Raw genomic sequence first — 21,735 nt, forward strand, 5'->3', positions numbered from 1 at the left:
TATTGAAAACTCGATTCCAGCTTTTTTCTTTTCCTTGATGTACGTGTTTTGCTTCTTGCTCAAAATATAATACATTCCCTGAGGTGGAATTTAATGGCTTTTTAAAAATGGGCTGGTTTATTTTTAGCCTCTTTCAAATATGTTGTAACTGAGGATTTTAAAGGTTGTTTGTACCTTCTGGTGTACTTGCTTGCTCATAGTTGATTTTCAAATCAGAATATGGACCTGCTTCCTTTTAGACCTTCCCCCTCCCCCATTTTCTAGTGAATATTTTGCATAGTGCTGCACAAAACAATGAGTAAGAGTTACATTAAAATACCAGCACTAGCAGGTACAAACATGTTCCTTTTGGAATATGTGGCTCCTATAATCTATAGTACCCTTTCTGTTTGTGTGGGCTACTCTGAATTTTCTGAATGTTGTAGACTATCAAAAGACCAAAAGAAACTGTTTACTTGAGAAAACATTTTTTGGAAGGAGGCATTGCCATGAAATTTCAGGCAGCAGAATTACTTGCCTTCCTAAATATACTCTGTAACCACTTTTACTATGTTACGAAACTGGCAGAGGGTAGTTTTTCCACCAAGTGTTTTGAGCTTTCGTTTCCACTTGATTCCCACTGTGTTTTGCTGAAAACTTTGTTTCGGAGGAAGAGGAGTGTTAGTGTCTTATTTTAAGTTCTTGGTTGTCACTGAAAAAACTTAGTAGGATTTTCCAGTTTTACGAACAGAGATTCAAGCAGACCCTTTTTGAGTGGTACAGGAATGATTTTGAACTCCACTTTTCAGAATTTGATTTGCAAAATTTTTCTTGCCTCTGAGGATTTCATTACTGGTTTCCTGACAAATATTCTGATATTGTAAGGGGAAAGCGGAGGGAGCAAACCAGTATGCACTTTGCAGTGTACTGTGAGATGTGGGCTTCATTACAACACTGTAATAACATCCATGCAGGAGTGGAATTGATTTAGAGTTGACAATATCTGATCAGGAGATTGCTGACCATTTGTTTTCCTGTGGGTACAATCTTTAAAAGTTGTATATTTTCAGTTGGGAGTATAAATTAAGACTAAAAAGTATGATGCTTTCACTACTACAGTGCATTGTCCATAGGGCTATTTAGAAAGTGCCAGCAAAAACAATTGCCTCTGCTGTCTTCTTTTTCTTGCCTTCCACATGGAAAACAAGTTGGTCTCCTATTCTTGTGAGATGGAACTGTAGTAGCCTGTGAGCAGAAGTGTGAATGCATTGGTCTTTCTATAGTGTTGGTTTTACTTTGGGCTAAGAGAATTCAAGCAGTATTAAGAGAAGAGGATTCAAAGTGCAGTGACGAGAGCAATCTGTTGTTTCCAACAGCAGCCCTTCTAAGCTGCAGCCTTACTCCTACTTTGAATCTCAACTGTTTAAGTCTAGGGATAATCAATATTTGAATGCCAAACACTTAGTTGTACTTTACCATAGAGTTTAAAAGGCTTGTGGGAAGCTAGATGTAAACTTTGTTGTTAGATTGTTTCCCAGCTGACTGGCACATTGAATTCATTGAGAAGAGGAGGGCTGCTTCGATTCATTTCCATCCCTTGTGTCTCAGTCATTTTCTGCAACACTGTGTAAGGATTGATTACCATAGCAACAGCGTTTTAGCTCATACTGCTGTGAATGTGGTTAATGATGATAGAATTATCTAGTCATTTTAAATCCTGTTATATTATTAGGTCATCTGAACCATCCTCTTGCTACATATTGAGTTATTCCTCGTAGCCTGTCTTGTAGTTCTTTGTCTATGCTGCTTTTACATGTGTTGAGCAGTGGGGATTCTGCTTCTTCCCTTGGGAGACTTTCACAATCTGATATATCACCCTTCATTACACGATATATATCCTCCTTCTTTACCTGCAGCAGAACATAACAGCTCAGTATTTGTACATTTCAGGGTTTTCTTATGAGGAAAAAGCAGGTTACTAACCCAATCATCTGTTCTTCCTGACTGCGTCATTTTGATAGGAAAGTGCCTAGTACTCAAATACTATTTAGATGACCTGAACTGCATAGACAAAGAGCTTCCAACCTTCAAGTGCTTAAATAGGTTCACTTTAGCATATGAACTGCTAGACTGTCAGTTCTTCTGCTTGCATCTGTGCTTCCCTCCATCTGATGTCTACAGTAGTGCATGATGAGTGGGAAGGTGTATTTTCTTTCTCATAAAGCTGAAGAGATGCTCCTTAACACTGGCCACAGTCAGAAGAAGTAACCTCTCAATTAGCACTTCTTGTATGACCAGTCTAAATGTGGATGGGCATAGATGTCTCTTCTTTTCTCCACATACTCAGCTTGCACACTTTATCCTCGCTTGTAATCTTCCATGTTTCTAAATCCTTTTAACCTACATTCTACATCCGTTCCACCGTGAAAATAAGTCATTTCCAGTCATGTCCAAAGAGACAGACAAGTAGAAATGCAGTTGTCCTGATCTACTTATGGCTTTGCACAGACTGTGCTATGTTTAGATTGGCTAGAAATATTTTCAAACAAGTAAAATCAAGTACATTGCTATATAATGTAGTTTAAATTAAAGTACTTTTCTATATAGTGAGGCCATGGCTTACCTGCAGATATTTTCCATCACTGTCAAACTCTTTGTCTGCTTTCACAAAAGTGGTTGTGGGTTTGCTAAATAAGACAGAATAGTATTGACATCTTTCCAGTAATTTGTTGTTCTCACCGCTACTTAGGTTTTTTGACTAATTTTCTTCATTAATATTTGATATCCTACAGCTGCCCATTTCTTTTGTTTTTATTCATATTCAGTATAAATAAGTGCATACTACATTAATATTCATTGATACTAACCCAAGAGGGCAGAAGGCTGGGAATTGCCACTTGAAATAACTTCTAGAGCTAAATTTGCTGAAAAAATGTTTGATGCTGCAGTAAAACACAGGTATATTAAATCTACTTTACTGCTATCATTGACTAGTTCTTCAATTTGTGGTGATTTTATGCTGCTTGATTTTTTTTTTTTTTTTTTTTTTTTTCAGAAGTTGGTGCTCCTTTTTCCAAGATTCTTCCCTTTGAGGCTTAGACTAGATTGCATTTGTCAGAACGCATTTTCTTAACATTTATTCAGGTTTCTGTTTCCTCAGTCACCAGGCCTTCTCAGTCCACCAGTGTGATATATATATATCTGAAAAGTCTCACAAAGCTCATTGATCATGTTTTAAAAGATTGTTTAAAACCTAAGATGTATTTCACTGTTTGTATTCACTAAATATCATCACTTTATTTTTAACTTGCTCATTTAGATTATTAATTGTTTAGGTAACACTGTCTTGCTGTCAGTCCCTTAGGAAAGTATTAGCTTTTCTATTTTAAAGGTTGTTTCAATGTTCTTTTGTTTCTGTGTGCAAGTACAGTCTTGTTCTTTTTCTCTGTTAATTATTTCCTTCAACCTGGTTATGTGTAGAGGGAGAAAGAGAAGTGCTTTTCATTAATTCTAAAAGCTTCCTTTTGCCTACACTGTCTAGAATACATGTGCAAGACATTTCTTTAAGATTTGTTGGGTTTTCTTTTTTTTTAATTAAATCAAAGTGTAAAAAGGCTATAACTATTAACATTAAGGAGCTATTCTGAGCCTTTAAGTAACTGAGGATAGACCACAAAAAAAGGCTTGGGAGTCCTCTGATTTTAGTAAATGAAAATTCTCAGGTTTTAAACTAATCTGTTTTTTTTCTCCCTATATTTTCTTTCAGTCATATAGTTCTGAGAGAACACCATTAGCTTTATTAATTTCAGTGAAAATCCACAACCTTTGTCACAGAATATTCTAATTACTTTTTTTTTTGTTTTAAATTGGTCTCACCTTTATAATGAATTAGATATTTATTATAAGATATGGTGACCTTTATCTTATTTCAAAGGTTCACTATCTATTCAAGACTTGAGTTCTGTGATGATCAAGCAGATGATTTTCCCATCTTGTTAGGATTGATAGGTCTCTTCATCTAGCCAGTTGTTCTGTCACCCAATGACTGACATACCCCGCCACTCCCCTCAGGGAGGGGGAGTTGGGAAAAGGAAAGGAGACCTGTGGGTTGAAATGGAGACAGAGTCAGTAAAACAAAACAATAATCATAGACCGTAATATTAATACTAATAGAAAGTGTACAAAGTTATACTCAGCTCCCATAGTGGTCACAAAATGCGCACTCCCAGCAGTGAGTGCTGGATGTCAAGCTCTGTGAGAACCACAGCTCCATGGAAAGCCTGATGGTCACAGCAAACAGGAGAGTTGGCACTGGGAGCAGAATGATGGGTGACACCCTACAGGGCTGGTGACCATCGAGGAGAGAGACCATCCCCAGTAAACTTTCAAATTTATATTGAGCTTGATGTGTACGGTATAGAATACTTCTGTTGGCCATTGTGGGTCAGCTGCATTAGATTTCACACTACCTGGCTGACTTGAAGCAGCCTAAAGACCTTGATCATAAGGGAGCCTCACATACCATGGCTGGCCGCAAACAAAACCAAAGCATCTTATCAGCTTTGTTCTCACCAGGTCAGGTACTGCAGTCTAATAAAAAATGCAGCTTTCCTGAATAGAAAATTGTTTCTATGATTCTATCCCGGTGAAACCAGGTCAGTAGGCCAGCACTGTGCTTTCTAAAATTTCCTGGTATTTGAGGAAGTACAAAATGCACTCCAGACCTAACTTCCCAAGGATGAGAGAAGCCTGCTGCCAGATTACTTGAGTTACCTATTATGGTGAAGTAACCAGTGCTGGCCATAACAAGGTATTAAAATAGCATAATTAGTCTGAAATTTGGCATATGCTGTGAACTTAGAAAGTGAAAATGCCCAAAGATCCTACCAAGGGGTGCAGCTGAAGAAATGCTCAGTGCGATTTGACTTCTACAGTTGTTTCTTACTGAAACCCCAGCATTTGCTTGCCATCCAGGTTTCTTTAAGCTTTTCTTGTATAGTTTACCAATCTGAAGCTTATTTCTTTAGAGTAATAGTGCTTGCTGTCCCACAGTTTCCTAAAAGTAGGTTTATTGCAGTTTCAGAAAAAAATATAAAGATTTAAAGCAAAATAAACATTTTTTTTTCAGCGAGGCCTCAGGTCGGACTAGCTTCATTGACTGGCCTGTCTAGGAGTCAAATGTAGTTCAGGGGAAATCGATGAGAAGTTCCTGTACATTTCAAAACCTTCAGTTTGGCTTTAGCTGGTTTATAACTGATTAAGTGACAATTAGGAAAACCTTACATCAAAATAAGAGTGTTTAAATGTGCGGTTTAATGGTGTCTACCTCCTTTTAATCCTAATTGGTTCAAGTTATTCTGGTTTCTTATTGAATTTTGTTCCTTAGCCTTAAAAGATATTTATGTACAGACTGTGTAAAGTGCTATGACCTTTTTATGGAGAAGCACTTGGACACTTACTTTTGTAATGTATATATGACTTTGATGCTTTCACCTGTTGGGCTTGTGTGTGTTTGGTTTGGTGGTGGTGTTTTTTTTCGCAGGGTGGAATGGATGAAGAGGAATTCAACAGCAAAATATGTTGTGGTTTTTTTTTTTTCTATTTATGCATCTGAGCTTTTACTGGACTCAGGAATTAGTACTTAAAAGCATTGTTGTGCCTCTGTCTTAATTTGGTCTCCTCTAAGGAAGATGGTGGAATTTGAGTAATTTGTATGAAGTTATTTAAGTAACTGCTTCTGTGATGACAAATGCAGTTCTGCTGTAGATTAGAAGCTGGCAGGAAGAAAAACAAATTATGGAAAATAGGTCAGCAGCATACCAGGACAAAAGGGATTTATTCCTGGAAAGCACGCTGGTTTTGAAAGAGGAGGAGTGCTGAGATGGCAGCTTTAGTTAACAAAACACAATTATTTAGATTAGTTGAAAATAGGTAGGCTTCTGAAGGAGGCAATAGAAGAGAGATGAGATTGGCTACAGAGCAGCACAAGTTACTGAACGTTGAAATGGATGCCTTGAGCTGTATGTGCAACTGCAGGTGAAAGGTATCCTTTCAAACAATGATCTGAAGCCACAGTGTTCCAGGTATTTTAAGTCATCTCTGCTGCTGAAAGAAGTAGTCTTGGCCATGCTTTGCTTCCTCCCTTGTGCCTCCCTAAGCTTTTATGAGGCTGTTAATTAGACTGAACTGGACCAGCCTAGGAAACCTAAACAATTAAATTTGGTTTTATTAAACTTTTTTTTTTTTTTTTGTGTGTGTGTGTGTAATGATACAAATGCTTGAATAAGCAGAAGAGAGAACGTGGACAGAAGGGTCCAATAATGAACATGGCCATCTGTGGAGGGAAAAAGATGAGACTGCCTCTTTCACCAAACCACAAGTGTGGTTTGTGCTGTCCTTGCAGGGTGATGAAACACCAGGGTGAGGTGTTATTACAGGCAACACAACAGAACCACAGTTGCTCAGAAATACTGCACCTCCATCACATGTGCTAGATTCAGTCCCTACTGCTCTAACTTGGGACAAAAATTGGACAGAAAAATGGAAATATTGTCTCTGAAAAGCTTAAAAAAAAATAATTGTATTGAGGAGCTAGTACTTCCGCTGGTGCAACAAATGGCATTGAGTGAGTTTTGTTGGAAATGCCTTCCTTTTTGTATAATTTACAGTTAATTTGTAGAGTGCTTCTGGAGCTGTGGTTCTAGCACGTGTGTGAGGTCCTACACTTGTTTCTCAGTACATTATAGACAAAGAGGTCTTCTTTGGTGGTCCCTGGATAGCTTAGTGAGGTGGTGGTGATGGTGCAGTTTGGCTGTTGCTTGTGTTTCATCATGTGTCATGTGAGAGTGTTGTGTGCCGGAGAGTGATGTGCACGTGCTGGTGCGGGCTCAGGACCAAACCACTCTGAGGGAATTGATGCTCTTCTCCAGCCACCAACCTCCAGGGCTGATGGGGCCTGTGGTGCTGTCTGCTCCCTTAAAAGGGGAATGGCCTGCTGCCTGCAGTGATGAGTCTGTATGGTTTGTTATGTTCTCATGAATTTGAAAAATATGAAGGGAAACTGTGCCTCAGTTTCCTCAAATAAAAAAAGAACTTGCAGAATAACTTCTCATATTCCTCCTGAGCCTGTAGTGAAGCACTTTTGCCATACTGTGCTAGAGGGCACTACAGAAGTACTGAGTACTGTTTATTTTAAATTTGATTTAATGCTTTTGATTAAAAAATTAATAAAATTGTCATAGACCAGATTGTAACCCTGTAGGCACTTGGAATGGAGCATTCGTAAATGAAGCATTTACTGAGAAGTTTGAAATTGTTTTTTATGTTGGCTTCAGCAAAACAAATTGAGCAAAGAACAATGAAAAATGCTGTGGTATTTTCTGTTATTAAAATGGTGAATTTGTTTGGTGCCTAAAGGTAAAATCCATGTTGTGCAAGAGACCAAAGAAGAAAATGCTATGGCATAACAGGGAAACTCAACTGAAGCAATTATAGTGGAGTTGCTCAGTGAAGGACGAGGTGAAAAGCAAGAAGTGGCATGCAACTGTGTGCTTCGGCAACAGAGAGTGAAAACTGCAAAATCCTAAAATTTTATTACTCAGACTTTGCACAGGAGCCAGGAGCAGGCTCGAGTGCCTTGTGCCTCCATGGCGAGGCTGCGTGCCCCATACTGCTGTCTTGGTGCTGGGGTTTCCTTTGGGATCTTCCTTCCATGGGACTGGGGGCCTTTGCCTGGTTTTGTCCCTTTAGGAGAAGAGGAACTGAAACAGGAAGAATTAACTTCAAGATGTGGAAGCTAGAGATCCCTTAGCTTGGGTGTGCGTGTCCATCTATGTGATGTGTAACTCAAAAGATCTTTAAAACAGTTATATGGGTATTTTTTCTTTCCAGTAGTAGGAATTTAAATTGAAAAAGTCATAAATCAAAGCTATATGTCAGTAATTCCTAGCAAATGAGAATTGAACAAAAATCACTGTCTAAATGAGAGGAAAAACATGTACTTTTTAAAAGCAAGATGATAAAATAGTATATTTCTGATTCTCTGTTTCCTTGGGCAAAACTAACAGGGTGATTTTTAGCAACACAAAACCAAAACCTGTGGAAGTTCTTTTTCATAAATGAGATAAAATTCAAAGTTAAAGAACAGACGCTAATTTTAAACTCCCCTCAATGTTGGGACTTTTGCCTTATTTGAAAAGAGATATTTTAAATTTTTAAAAAGTCAAGCCTTCAATAAGCTTTCTGACATCATCTCTATGTGGTCCTGAGCCATACTGAGAACAAGATGCAGAATTGAATTTTGGTACTAAGATGCCTGTATGAGTAAAATGTTTTGTGTGATGGAGAACAGAGTTGCTGTACTTTTAGCTTGCTTCTAAATTGACTCTTACCTCCGTACTCGAGGGGATCGAACTGTTCTGTACTTGGCTGAAGCTAGTGAAATCCTCACGTGCTGATACAGATCTGCAAATCAAGCAACAAGGGACTATTTCAGATTAAAAAAGAAAAAAAATGAATAAGGATAAAAGAGCTATGAGACCTGTTTGAAAATTGCCTAATGACAAGTTCAAGTTGCTAAATAAGAAATGCTTTTTGTGTCTTAAAAAAAAAAAAATGAAAAAAAATCCTCAGAAGGATGAAAATCACGGTCTTTGAAAAGGTGAGGTGAATAATAATCTATTCAGGGATGTTACAGGGAAAATGTGAAGTGATTTATGCAGAATTTTCTCCTTTCCTTTGTCTGGATATCAAGGGGAAACTATGTGACTCATCTATAATACATCTCTGCAGAAGTCTTTCAGATCTCTAAACTTATAGGTGGAGGCATGTACATTTGGTTTTCTGCAGAGGAAAAAAGTATGTGTTCTGATTTCATGTATCTGTTGTCATTTCTTCAGTTTTTCAATATTATGCAGGACTTAATGACATTTTTTATTATTATTATCTAGATCCAGAATAAGCTAACTTGTCAGATTAAAAGGAAAATATTTAAAATTCTGTTGCTCTACATTAGTTTACAAGCAGATGAACTTTAGTGTGGATCTATTTGTAGAACTTACGGATGTGCCTAACGACCTACTTCAGACTACTCAACAGAAAAAAACAGAGCATAGTTGTACGCATGTAATTTTTTTTTTTTTTCTTACCTTAAGAACAAAATGTCTTTGGTGTTGAAGCTTTCAAAATACATCTGTATATTTAGAAGTGCATATATATATATATGTATATATATATATATGTATATTCTCCAGATGCCATAGTAATGCTCTATGTTAGAAGTATATTGTGGAGCTTTTTTCTCTTCCATAAACATCAACTCTGTATAAAATTAATGGTATTTTTTTGTTCTTTGTTGGTCCTGAAATGAATGGTATGTGAAGTTGTCAACCAGAAGCGTGTTTGTTATGTTGCAAGTGTCACACTCATGTTAGTTCACCATGTGGGGATGTCTCTGTAATTGAGGCAATTCCTGCATTGTCCAAGGTAAATGATAAAAGAGCCTGCAAAAAAATCCAGGCCTGGTCTTTGGACTAAATGTTGCAAGGGAATTTGATTATACATTGACCTATAATTGTAGCCTCATTTCAAATAAAGCTGATAACTATAATGATAACATTAAAAATATTCCCCATGAATCTGACATCAAAGTATTACTTTGAATCAGTATTTAACCCTAATATTTTTTTAAAACTGGCAGATCCATATGTCAGTCTGTGAATCATATGACAAGAGTATAAAATTTCAGATATGTGAACATGCAAGTAGTCTGCAGATAAGCCTTATTTAAAACAAACAAATAGCATAGACTTTTGCCTGTGAAACAGATACGTTTTGGTTCCCAAGGAAAAAATGAAAGCAGAATAAACACTGTAACTAGGCAGTTAGACAAAATGAACCCATTTTATTTTTAAGGCAACAATCAATTTGAGGTAGTTTGAGATAATCATACATGGGTCTAGGAGATAACTACTTCTCTTTGTAGTACAATGAGCACATCTATAATTTGTTATTGATCAGATCTTCAGAAAGCTCTTTAGGTGCTTTGGTTAATATTGGAATTGTTGCGATCCATACTTCATATATTTCAAATATTTAGCACACGAATGGTTGGTTTTGTCTTGTTGCATCTAATTTTTTAGTTGACTTTCTATCATTGCACTGCTTTTTTAAAACTCATTTTAGTGGAATACCCATCAGGCATCACTGCTAGCACTGTCCAGCCATGACAAACCTTTTCTGGCTATTCCCATCAGCTGTGGTTGGCTTTTCTTACAGGTCACTCTGTAAGTGAACTGTCTCACAAGATCATTAGGTGATGAAATATCTTGATCTTTGTAATCCTTCCGATACTTTGCATCTCATACAACGTTTAAGAAACAGGTTGTGGACTGGAAGCATTACCAGGTGATAGGCAAAGGAAGTAGTAAAGTTCATCCAGTATCTCTGAGCAAGAAGAGGTGTTTTGTAGTTCAGCATCCTAAGCTGATGCTGAGACAATTAAGATTCATTTTAATATGAACGCTTTTCAAAGTGTCATATCCAAGTGTCTTACCTTTATTTGTCTTTGCAAACATAGAGCATTATTGCCAACATCTTAATAGAGACATGCACTTTTAAGTGGTATTTGGCCCTATTGTGTAGCAAGTCAATGTAGAAATTAAGAAAGGACCTAATGTTGTCTTCATCTTGAGTCTTTCTTTAATATAAGAAAGAAATCATCAAGGTTTTATCAGGATCAATTTGGCAACAATTTATCCATTTGTCAATGAACAGCAATTTTGGGCACTGAATTATCATCATTATAATAATTCCTAATATGCTTTGGGTTTTATGGTGATGCATGTTATTTGTGGACTTACAGCTGTTGCAAAAATGGCTGACCATGAAATAGTAGTTGTGCTACAGTAACACTTGGGTCTTCTTTAAAATGTCCCTTAAATATGATCTGGTGGGAACAGCTAAATATTTTTGTTTTCCATTTGATATTTGCCATCTGTAGAGGAACCTTGATGTATGGATTTGCTGCAGTAGCTATCAGTTTACAACACACCTCCTCCTGCCTCCCACCTTGGGATGTCACTAGTCCCAGAGAAGTCACTGCAGTGGTCCAGAGTGGGATGGCCTCAGCCTGGGGAAAACAAAGACTATAGTTTTCACTCAGACGGTGAATACATTCTAGGAAATATTGTGAAATGCTTGAAAATCAGTGTTGCTTTAAACAGTACTGTGGTTTTCTTTATCAGATCCCATTTTGTGCTGTTTCCCTTGTATGGGGTTGCTGAGTTGCTTAAGTATTAGCAATTTTTTATTTTTTCCCCCTCAGTATTCTTTCTCTGCTTGTGGGCATAGACCATTCGACTACATTAAATAACAAGCATGTTCGATCAACAGCAAAAGAGCCCTTTGAGTTTTAATGCATTTCATGCTGTTTGTTGGCAAGCTACCACTGTAAGGTCATGTCTGAGATTTTCTTTACTGTAAAGAAGCAGAACCAGCAAAACGTCTCAGGTTAAATTTGCTAGCAAGAAAGCCTTTTGTCTAACCTAGCAAAACTTGTAAAAGGCTTTTGTACTTTTCAGTGCTGCTTGCATTGCCTACAGTAAAAAAGAATTAACTGCAGCGTCATCTAGTAAAAAGCTTCTTTAGCAGAAGCTCCATTAAACGGCTGAGCAGTATTTGTGTTGTGCTCCTGCCGTTAGCCTGGCTAGCTGTGTGACAGAGGTACGTGCCACCAAATTGTTGTTGGATGTCTGTGTTTTCACTGACATATCACAGGTTGTTGAGCCCCTAAAGACTACAGACTTCAGTAAACCTCTAAGCTAACACACGCTCCAAAATAATTGAGATACTTACAGGGCTTGCTCAGTTTTTAGTACTATTGTAAGACTTTTAATATATGTTTTAAGTAGAGTAATTAGGCATGAAAAAATCGTAGTTTACCATATAGATTTGTCAGAGGAAGGTTGTATCAAATTATATTCATTTGCTAGTGTTCTGCTTTTTGGACAATAGGAAATCAAATGCATCTCTCTTTAAATCTGTAAAAACATTTCCTGTCAAGGCATTTCACAACAGAAATAGTGCCATCATGAAGCCAACCAGTTTTCAGGCTCAGCTTGATCAGATTATTAAATGGGAAATAAGAGATGATTGCCTCTGATAGCAGGGGATGAATTTGATATTCATCAGAGACCTGGGAAATCCCTTCCATTCTGTGCTTCTCTGTGTCTATGTGATATCTATTCACTGATTTGACTGAGCAAGGCAAATCTCATTTTAGAGTAGTGAGGCATAGAGAAACTGTATGAATACTGCCATTTCCAAATGTGGGATGACTGTCCTACACAAGGATGTGAGTGACATAGGGATGACTGTGATGCAAGGAAAATATTAACTCATACATATATGTGTATATATATATATAAAATTAATCTTTTTTTTCTGTTTAAGTGGATGATGATTTGATGGAAGGTTTCTCTTTCTCTCTCTCTCTTTCTCCTTGGATTTATGACAATAGCAGTGTACCTAGGATAGGACTGGTGTGCAGTCACAAAGCTCTTACCTAATTATTTGTGCATATATGTGTTCAAGAGGGAGAAATCCGATTTATTTTTTTTTTTTATTATTCAATAACTTTTGCTTTTTCCCTATGTGATCTTTGTAACTGCTCTTCAGATTTGATTGAAAATTGCCATTCTCTGGAGATTTGGCCGGTTAATCAAGAAGTGAGAACATTAGCACAAAAGCCTGATGCTGGTATATTTGTGCTAGTTAAGACACAGGAAAATAGGTCCCTTGGGAGCTGTTTTCTATCAGGTCTGATCATACGGAGAGAGAACCTACTTTATGTTGTAAGGACCAAACAAACATTTATAAAACATGGCTGCCAGGAGACTAATAGGAAATACTGTCTCTTCTTCCATAATCATTACAGAGAAGTGCAAGAGAATAAAAGGGGAAAGATGAAGGCAAGGACATACTTTAATAACATAAGCATTATTTTTCTTGTGTTCCGGATGGGGAAAAAAATACTGGTGTGCAGTCTTCCAGGAGCTTGTCATTATTGGTAATGTGTCCTTCTTTACAGTAAAATCTAAAGCACCTGTTGGACATAATGTACTGTTTCTTTCTGTTCGGTAGTTACGGTGCTTTCATTCACTATGCTAAAATTTTTAAAAATAAATGCTAGAAAACAAACAAAGCTTGAATTCTTCCAAAACACAGAGGCTGGTTATTGTCAGAGCTCTGTTTGCAGAGGGGTGTATGATATGTTTATCATATGCTGTTCACACTGGATGTTTACTGCAACGGATGCAATCGCTTGCCATTTGAAGACCCTGCTTTCTGTTGCTAATGCTAGTAAAAATGCTGAAAATGAGATTTCAGAGATGAGAACATCCACTTTGTGCAAATAATACGTTGCTGCAGTTACTTTGCAGACTAGTGAAAATACAAAGCAGGTTTAGTTATGTTTTAAAAGATTATTCTTTCATATAGCTCTTGTATACCTATGCCAGCCTGTCTTTCTGATGAAGCTGGATCTCTTGTTCACTTAACAACTTCAGAGGTCTGAAAGAAAAAAACTTGGTTTGCGTGCAATGCAAACAGATGTACTGTTTGTGGGAGGTGCAGGTAGACACAAGAGCAGTGAATTTAACAATGAGTTGCAGAAGTGAAGAAGGAAAACATGCAGAAGGGAGGTCAGCAGTGAAAATTTAGCACAGCTCCACGCACACGTGTTATGACAAACTTTACTTACAGCTTCCCTATCTTTCATGTTAATTACACAGGGCATAAGATAGTTATTATTTACACAATAAGTAACTAGTCAGATTTTTTCTTTTGTGGTGGTCAGTGTAGCAAACCTTGCCACAGAGTGTTGAAGTTATTTGAAAGCAGAGTTACTTTCCTTCATATAACCATTATCGTTAAAATATTCAAACAATAATGAAATACTGACTATACCCCTCTGAATTGAAAAACAAAACAAAACAAAAAAACAAACTACCCAAGCCCTAAAACCCCACCTTTCCTGCCATTTTTTTTTTCAGTTATTCGTTGAATGGAGATGTTGCTATTGAATTTGAGAGATGGGATTAATGTGACAGATTTCTACGTAACCCTTACATGCTTTTAGAGCCCATTTTCCATTGTGTCTGGCTGAAGTAGATTGTAATTGGCACTTTCTGAGACCAGGCACCTGGACATAAAGACTGCAGAAATGAAACGTGTAGGAATCTAAGTGATTGCACTAACTTCATTCAGACTCCCTGGCTGCTATTGAGTTTTCTGGAGGTAGCCATCAAAAGACATGGGAACATAAAGAAGTTCTGCTTGTGTTATTGGGGAGTTCATTAGAATGTATTAAACAGCAGAGGTGAGTGCGAAAGTGCTTCTTTGATGATGTAGTGGTGGCTGGTAGTAATTGTGGAATAATCAGAGGCAGGAGCTGAGATTTCAGTAATGAGGGATAAAATGTCCATTAAGTACGGAAGGCATGGCTGATTTTGAGCTTTGGAAATGACACAAGGTAGTCTTCACTCAGAAATAATCTGAGAAAACGTAATTAAAGGGAATATTGAATAAGGTTCTGTTGATGAGTGTACTGCTAACGTTTCTTAACTTAGGCTTTTGTAATCCTTACGGGTGATAAGGAAATCTTCTTCAAAAAACACAAAACAAATTTACAATTTTTCATATGCATTTCATTAACACTATGCAGATGAACTGTGAAGTGGACCTTTTTATAGGCAGAACTTCTAGCACTAATAGTCCATTTTGCACAGTTAAGGTAATTTTTCAGTTCTTGAGTTGTTAATTTTGTTACAGAACTTAGACCAATAACTGTTTTAAAATTATTTTTAGAACAGTGGCAGTTTTTTTCAATTTTTCCAAGAATCTGGTACAGTATGCCTGTGTACAAACTCCACTCCTACAAGAAACACAAATTCTCTACAGATCCATTTAAAAGTGAGAATAACTCTATTTAACTATCTATTACTAAAGTAATAACTCCATGAAATCCCTAATTCTCTTAAATTGGAACAAATTTAAAGAACTTTCCTTTGTTTGATGCCATTGTTCAAAGTTATCATTATATTGTTTAATCTGCATATTAGTAACCTAAATATATGACAGATGGTATGGGTGCTTTATGGAAAGTTATGTCCGTATCTGGTGGGGCCTGGGTGAGAAGTCCTCGCTGAGTCATCTCAGCAAAAAGGAATTAGGGGAATTTTATGCTGAAGGCTTCAGGATATATAGAAGTATCTTGGAAGAGGTGCTTTAAATTTTCCTCTGTGCTGCAAAAATAGAATAATCTTTTAATTACTCTAAGTTTTGAAAAAATAAATCATTCTGTCTTTAGTGGCTGCATATAAAAAGCTCTGTCTTTTGATACAGCAGGAGGGTGAAAAGAAACCTTACAAGTGTAGGAATTTGCACAAATTGGTTATTTCTCACAAATATCTTCAATAATACCAGTCTGGGTTCTCAGAAAATGGTCTTGCTCTTCCAAATGTCTTTTCCCTTGTTTTACCTCATAGTAGCACATCCAGGTGGAATTTGCCTTTCAGAAGAAAACTACTTTCCAAATAAAGAAATCATTTCTTGCTGCAGAGATTTTCACAGTTAGTTACTTTTCTTGGTAAATCAGAGTTTTAAGTCAAATTCCTCTGCAGGTGTCTAATTTTTCTCTCTGTTCACTGTGATGTAAATCAAAGTCTGTTTTATTTTAAGAGGAAAAGAGAGCCTGATTACTGTAATATTAAAGATTTTTAAAAGGATACATCATACATCTGTTGATTATGGCAGTAGTGTTTTTGTTAGGGTTGTGATTCCTCCTCTAAGCACCTATTTACAGGCACATGCATGTTTTTGATTCAGAGCTGTCTGCTGTCCGGGAAATGCCAGACAGAGGCGTGTGGGAGCTGCTGTTTCTTAATTGCTTGGATAACTGACAGTGAGTCTGGTTCCAAAACTTGCTGTGTTTATAATTCTCGATACAAAAGGCACAGAAAGTAGATGTGATGGTGCCAGATAGCATCTGTTTTACGTAGCTTTTGATTTGCATTTTCTGATGTGTTATATTCTACTATTAAATGATGCAGTATAGGCAGGAGGTAGGTAAGCTGGCCGTTGACTTCATCCTGGCTGTGCTTGGGGCCAGGCAGGGGGATGCTCCTTCCTTTGGCAGAACAAACCTCTGGACCACCTGGTGAGACAGAAAGAAAGAAAACAGGATGTGCAACAAGTGGAGAGGCTTAAGTGTGAACTGACATTAGGAGGCTCTGGAGATGAGAGCAAAGATACTATCAGGGCTGGGAAGTGGTGGAAAGAAGGCTTTCCACAAGCATTTAGCTCGAGTCTTGCACAACAGGCTGTATCCCAGGTGGGCACTGAGAGTTGGCCTATCAAGAGCAAGTCCAAAGTCTGAATGGTGCAGGGGGAGTTTTGTTTACAGACTTACTTTAAACTAGTAGAGGAAAAAACTTGTGGGGCTGAAAGATGGGAAAGTGTAGGGCCCAAGTGGTACTAGATGAACGATGCTTGTATTGTCTGTATATAGCTGTCTGCTAAAATGACATAGCATAAAGCCAGACGGTGATTTGCTAGGAGAGGCATAGCTACTAATAAGTATGATGTTATTTCAGTCTTTTCCTATGTGTGTTTGTACTTGCCATACTTACTGCTTGAAAAGATCACACCTGGAAAATTATCAGAAGGGCTGTATTAACAAAGTCACATTCATTTGTGATCACCTTTTGTCATAGCTGAGATTCAAAACTGTTTCATCAACAAGACTTGCAGATAATAACTTCAGTGCAATATAAATATGTAACTTTCTACCTTCACCACTACCCCTAACTTCAAAAGAAGAAACCCATGGCAACAGTGACCTACTGTATGAAACAATGTAGAACCCTTCTTTTTAATGTGATACAACTCCAAATATTCTGTTTTTCTTATAAATACCTTTTAGCATGTAACTTCAGAATTGTCATTGAAGATTTGAATATTTATTTATCTTTATTTGATTTTATTTTTTTTTTATTGAATATTTATTTTTAAACTTTAGGCAGTAGTACATATGGAACTTCAGCTGAAATCAGTAAATACAGAATGTTAACACTAGCTTATATTTATGAATTATATGGATTATCAAAGGATATTTGGTTTATAGGCAACATTTACTGTACGGAAACATTTTATTTTGAGTTGTTGTTTACATTCATATTGCAGTTCTAGGCAGGTTCAAGTTGCTGGTTAACCTTTGAAATGTATTACTTGCCTAGTGCTTAACAGAGATAGATGATGAAGAAATGCATATTAAAGCCTCTCAAAATAGAGGATCATCAATCTTCACGTAGCTTGGCTTCATGCAGCACACTGCTATCCAGGGTGCACAAGGCCCATCTACAGCCCGTGGTAGCTTGATGCATCCAGGCTCCTGCTTTTGCAGATTCTCAGTGGAACTGTCAATTGGACATTACTGTGTGCCTCTGCCTGCCTTTAATATCTCTTCAATAATTTAATATGTTTTCTGACTCTGTGTGCTAAACTCATAACCTATCACTTATTATTTTATTGACCTGATGGATCTGGCTCTAGAATCTCAGGCAGTGTTTGAAACTTACTGTTCACACTTGGTAATATTTTCTGCTTGGTCCTATGGGTAATTAAAAGCATGAGCTCCTAATGAGTAACACAGCTATAAGAAGGGGTTTAGATCTTCTAACTGGTAGTCCTTGAAATACCTTGATCTAAATTTGAATGTACAGCATTCACAACTTTGACATAAAAATTATACGTTTGGTGAATTATGTGTGTACTTTTTGGAAAGTCAAATTAAAAATAAAATCATTGGGTTACCATAGAGCCTCACATGACTTTTTGATGTCAACTTTTTCTGTCATTCTATTAATAAAGGCCTGTGATAAAATGTTTAAAGAGGTCTTGGTACTTTCTGGGACTGTGCAAGCTACGCTTTCTCATACTGTTTCTAAGTCTTTGCAAAGGAGCCTGAGCGAGCTGCTGTGTGTGTTCAGTCAACTCCCCAGTAACCTGCCCAGAGAGAGCTTGGAAGGACTTTGCCCAAACACTGCTGACTGTCAGTTGGTTTTGTGCTTTAACTTGTCTACCTTTAAAAAAAAATAAATGCTGGCTATCATGGCTTCTGTAGCACTGCTTCTGTAACTCTACTAAAATAAATAACACGCATAAAGTGACAAAATATAATTTACAACAGTTATAGACAGCAACAGGAAAGGTATTTGTAGTTGTGGAAGCACCCATTGTCACTATAAATGAAGTTAATCTTCAATAATCTGAAAATGGTAAAATGGTGTTGTTTAAATAAGTTAGCCTATTAAATATTTTATTTTTTTGTTTAATATCTAGGACGAAGATCAGACAGAGGAGGACAACAGCAGAGTTGAGCCTGTTGGACATGCAGACACTGGTTTAGAGAATGCTACCAACTTTTCCCTGGAGTAAGTTACTGGCAGAATGCATTGTTTTAATGATGAGTCTTGAGATTGAATATACACTAGCAAAAAACTCAGAATAATATGAATGATACTGTTCTTAAAGTAGGGCAATCTTTTTTAGGTCATGTTTTCATTTTAAAGGATTTGCTTCATGGACCTTTTTAAAGCAGATTTTAAACAGTTTAAAAAGCCTGTGTAAAAGATAAGCATTAGAACCTTGACATTTATAAATGCTGATGCTACAGTAGATTCTTTGCCTCAAAGGAGATGCTCATTTCATGGGACTCTGAAAACCTGACAGAAGGAATACAGTCAGTGCTAGTGCAAATAGATCAACAGGCAAGAATTTCAAAGGGGGAAATCTTAATTCCTATCACCAGTTCACAGTCTAATGGGAAGTTGCTACATGATGGTCACATAAGTTTTGTGGTCAAAAAACTCATACTTTATGGCTAGATCAGAACTGATGTTATTTATTCAGGACTGGCCAACTCCTGTAATTTAAAAATCAGTAAAGGATTCTTTGATCATGAGATAAGGTAAGCCTGACCTGTTGCATTTCATTGCAAAGAACTTTTTCATACCTCACTATGAAATAAATGAGAAAATATTCCTTCTACCCTTAAATTAAAACTTTTAAGTTAATTAGACTTAAATTTTAATTAAAAAAGATTCTCCTACCCTATTCCTTCTGAGTTATATTATGAACTAAGTGCAGAGGGTTTAAATGTTAGATACAGATCATGGTGACTTCTGTTAGGCAATAAATGCTGACTTTTACTCTGTTCCATTTACAAAATCTGATACACTGGAAATTCCAAGTGCTGTTTGCTAAATAGTATTTGCAAAACTTCTGTCAAATTTAATGGTTCTGGGGGTTGCTTTAAGTAACTTGCTGACTTTCCATCATATGCTATTTCATTCTTTTCTGTTTTGATATCATCTTTGTATGTTTATTCTAAGTACTTGGCTCAAACTTCTGAGAAAATCAGGAAGCAAAATTGAAACAACCTCTCTTAGGAAGAGATTATTTCCTTTTGTTTTCCATTTTATAGAGTTTAACGTTTGAATTTGGGATGGATTTTGTGGAAGAAAAGGCATAGGAAAAATTATTGCCTATACTAAAATCTAAGCTAAGTTTCCATTTATGACAGTTCCAGGGACTTTTTAGGCTATCGGGTAATGACAGGACTAGGGGCAATGGGGCAAAGCTGGAAGTGGGCAGATTCAGGCTGGACGTGAGGAAGAAGTTCTTCACCATGAGAGTGGTGAGACCCTGGAATGGGTTGCCCAGGGAGGTGGTTGAGGCCCCATCCCTGGGGGTCTTTAAGGCCAGGCTGGATGAGGCTCTGGGCAGCCTGATCTAGTGTGAGGGGTCCCTGCTCATGGCAGAGGGTTTGGAACTGGGTGATCCTTGTGGTCCCTTCCAACCCTGACAGATTCCGATCTGTTTTAGCAGAGGACTTAGTAGTGTTGGCTTAATGGTTGGACTCGATGATCTTAAAGGCCTCTTCCAACCTAAAGGATTCTATGATTTTATTTTCACCTGTTCTCTTCCTCAGCCCTCAGTTTTCTTTAAAGCCAATAGTAAAGTTTGAAACAGGTTGATCATAGGGAGCCATGGGCATAACAATACCAAAAGAATCCTTTTAGAGTACCTTTTGGAGGTGAAAGGCAGTGCTTGATTCCTGTGAGCTGCTTTACACACCCGTTAATGAAAACTTAGCCTTAATTTACAGTGAGAATGGAGTTAGCCTATACAGAAACTGGAACAGGGAATGTTACCCAGTGCTATAATGCTTTCAGTCTTAAAACATTGGTCCAGGTCTGAAGTGTAATATGCTTTTTGCTGATGTCTCTCAGCTCTCTTGTTGCAATACTTTCATGAGCTAAACAGTGGCAGCAAGGAGAGAGACCTTCCCTTTGTGTTGGTTAAAAAATGAATTAAAAAGATCATACACAAATTGAGACATACAACAAAAGCAAAGGCTACCTTAAGAACAGATTTTAAAAAATTAATAGGAAGAAATAAAACACTAACTGCAATGCAGGATTTTTGTTGACTTCCTAACAATATGTGGTCTGATTATTCTCAGACTCCAGATTAAGCGCTGCAAGCTTTCATGGTGGGCCACCATATGTTCAAGAGTTTACTGAAGGAAGTAGAAAATCTTTTACTGCTATCATAGGGCATTGATCTTGCTCTTTGCTCCATTTCTAGATTAAATTTGATTTGTATGCTTGAGAGAAACAAGCGTCTCAAAGATCTGTGTACACATATATATAGTGCCAGAAAATATGGAAAAAGTCTGTGTTACTAGAGAGAGGCATAAGCCAGAAATTTAGATTGTGGCTCTTGTTCACATCTCTGACTTCCAGATTTACTGAGAAATTTGGCCTTCATGTCTTATTTTCTCATTTGGGTATTTTTAACTCTTTACGTGTTATGGGCTTATTCCACCTTTCCAGATGTGGGTATGTTTCAGTCACATCAGTAGATTTAGTCCAAAACTATTTCTAGAGTTTTTGCATGCCTCTTTCTGAACCTCTGTGTTCTTCTTTCACTTTCCCCCCTCTCTACAGTAAAAAGTGTAATTGAAAACTAGATGAAGAGTTGCTTCAGAAGGATGTCTGGTTGGTTTTGAATGTTATAATTAAATCTCTACTTTGGAAACTTTGCCTAGTGAGGAGATATAGATACAGCAATCTTCCAACAAATGAAATTAAATTACAATAAAACAAATGAATGTGTTTTAAACAAGAATTTAACCAGTTAAAAAAGTAATAATTCTCTTTTGATTAAGGGACAGTTATGTGAAAGCAAATGCTAAGGCTTAGAGTGGGCTTTCCCTAAGATAAAAATGAAAGCATGCTAGTGCTATCATCAGCCATTAGGCTTATGAGGAAAAATTGTATGTGCTATTTCAAGAATTTTTGCTCAATGGTCCAAACAGTTCCATTTAACTTTATAATAAGGAAGAAATATACCCTGAAATAACAGGTTTATTTCTTCCTTATTCTAAAGCTAAATGCTATGTAGCAAACTATTTTTATGTAGCAAACTAAGTTTACAAATGATTTCACTGATTATTGTTTTATTAATTGAACTATTTTTGCTGATTGATCTCCTTTCATGCCATCAGATTAATCTTCAGGTACGTAGCGTTCAGCAGTGCTTTCATCACCATGACTTGATTTCTGGAATAGTTTTGTTTTTCTCTGTATGTTTTTGTGGGTTTTTTTGGTTCCTTCACAGTACATGTTCATG

The 21,735-nt window shown here is 37.0% G+C and overlaps 1 protein-coding gene across 1 annotated transcript in view; it reads left to right on the top strand.

Annotated features, from left to right (window-relative positions):
* The window catches only part of PARD3 (par-3 family cell polarity regulator), a gene marked incomplete at its 3' end in the record, with an annotated part of 183,209 nt that overhangs the window by 44,592 nt on the left and 116,882 nt on the right, over nucleotides 1-21,735 (top strand). The window contains exon 4 of the mRNA XM_008949412.1: nucleotides 18,379-18,470. Within this exon, the coding sequence (XP_008947660.1) occupies nucleotides 18,379-18,470 (92 nt within the window). The remainder of the gene's footprint in view (nucleotides 1-18,378; nucleotides 18,471-21,735) is intronic.

The sequence above is a fragment of the Merops nubicus genome, unplaced genomic scaffold (genome assembly GCF_000691845.1).
Source record: "Merops nubicus isolate BGI_N331 unplaced genomic scaffold, ASM69184v1 scaffold7491, whole genome shotgun sequence".
Taxonomy (NCBI): domain Eukaryota; kingdom Metazoa; phylum Chordata; class Aves; order Coraciiformes; family Meropidae; genus Merops; species Merops nubicus.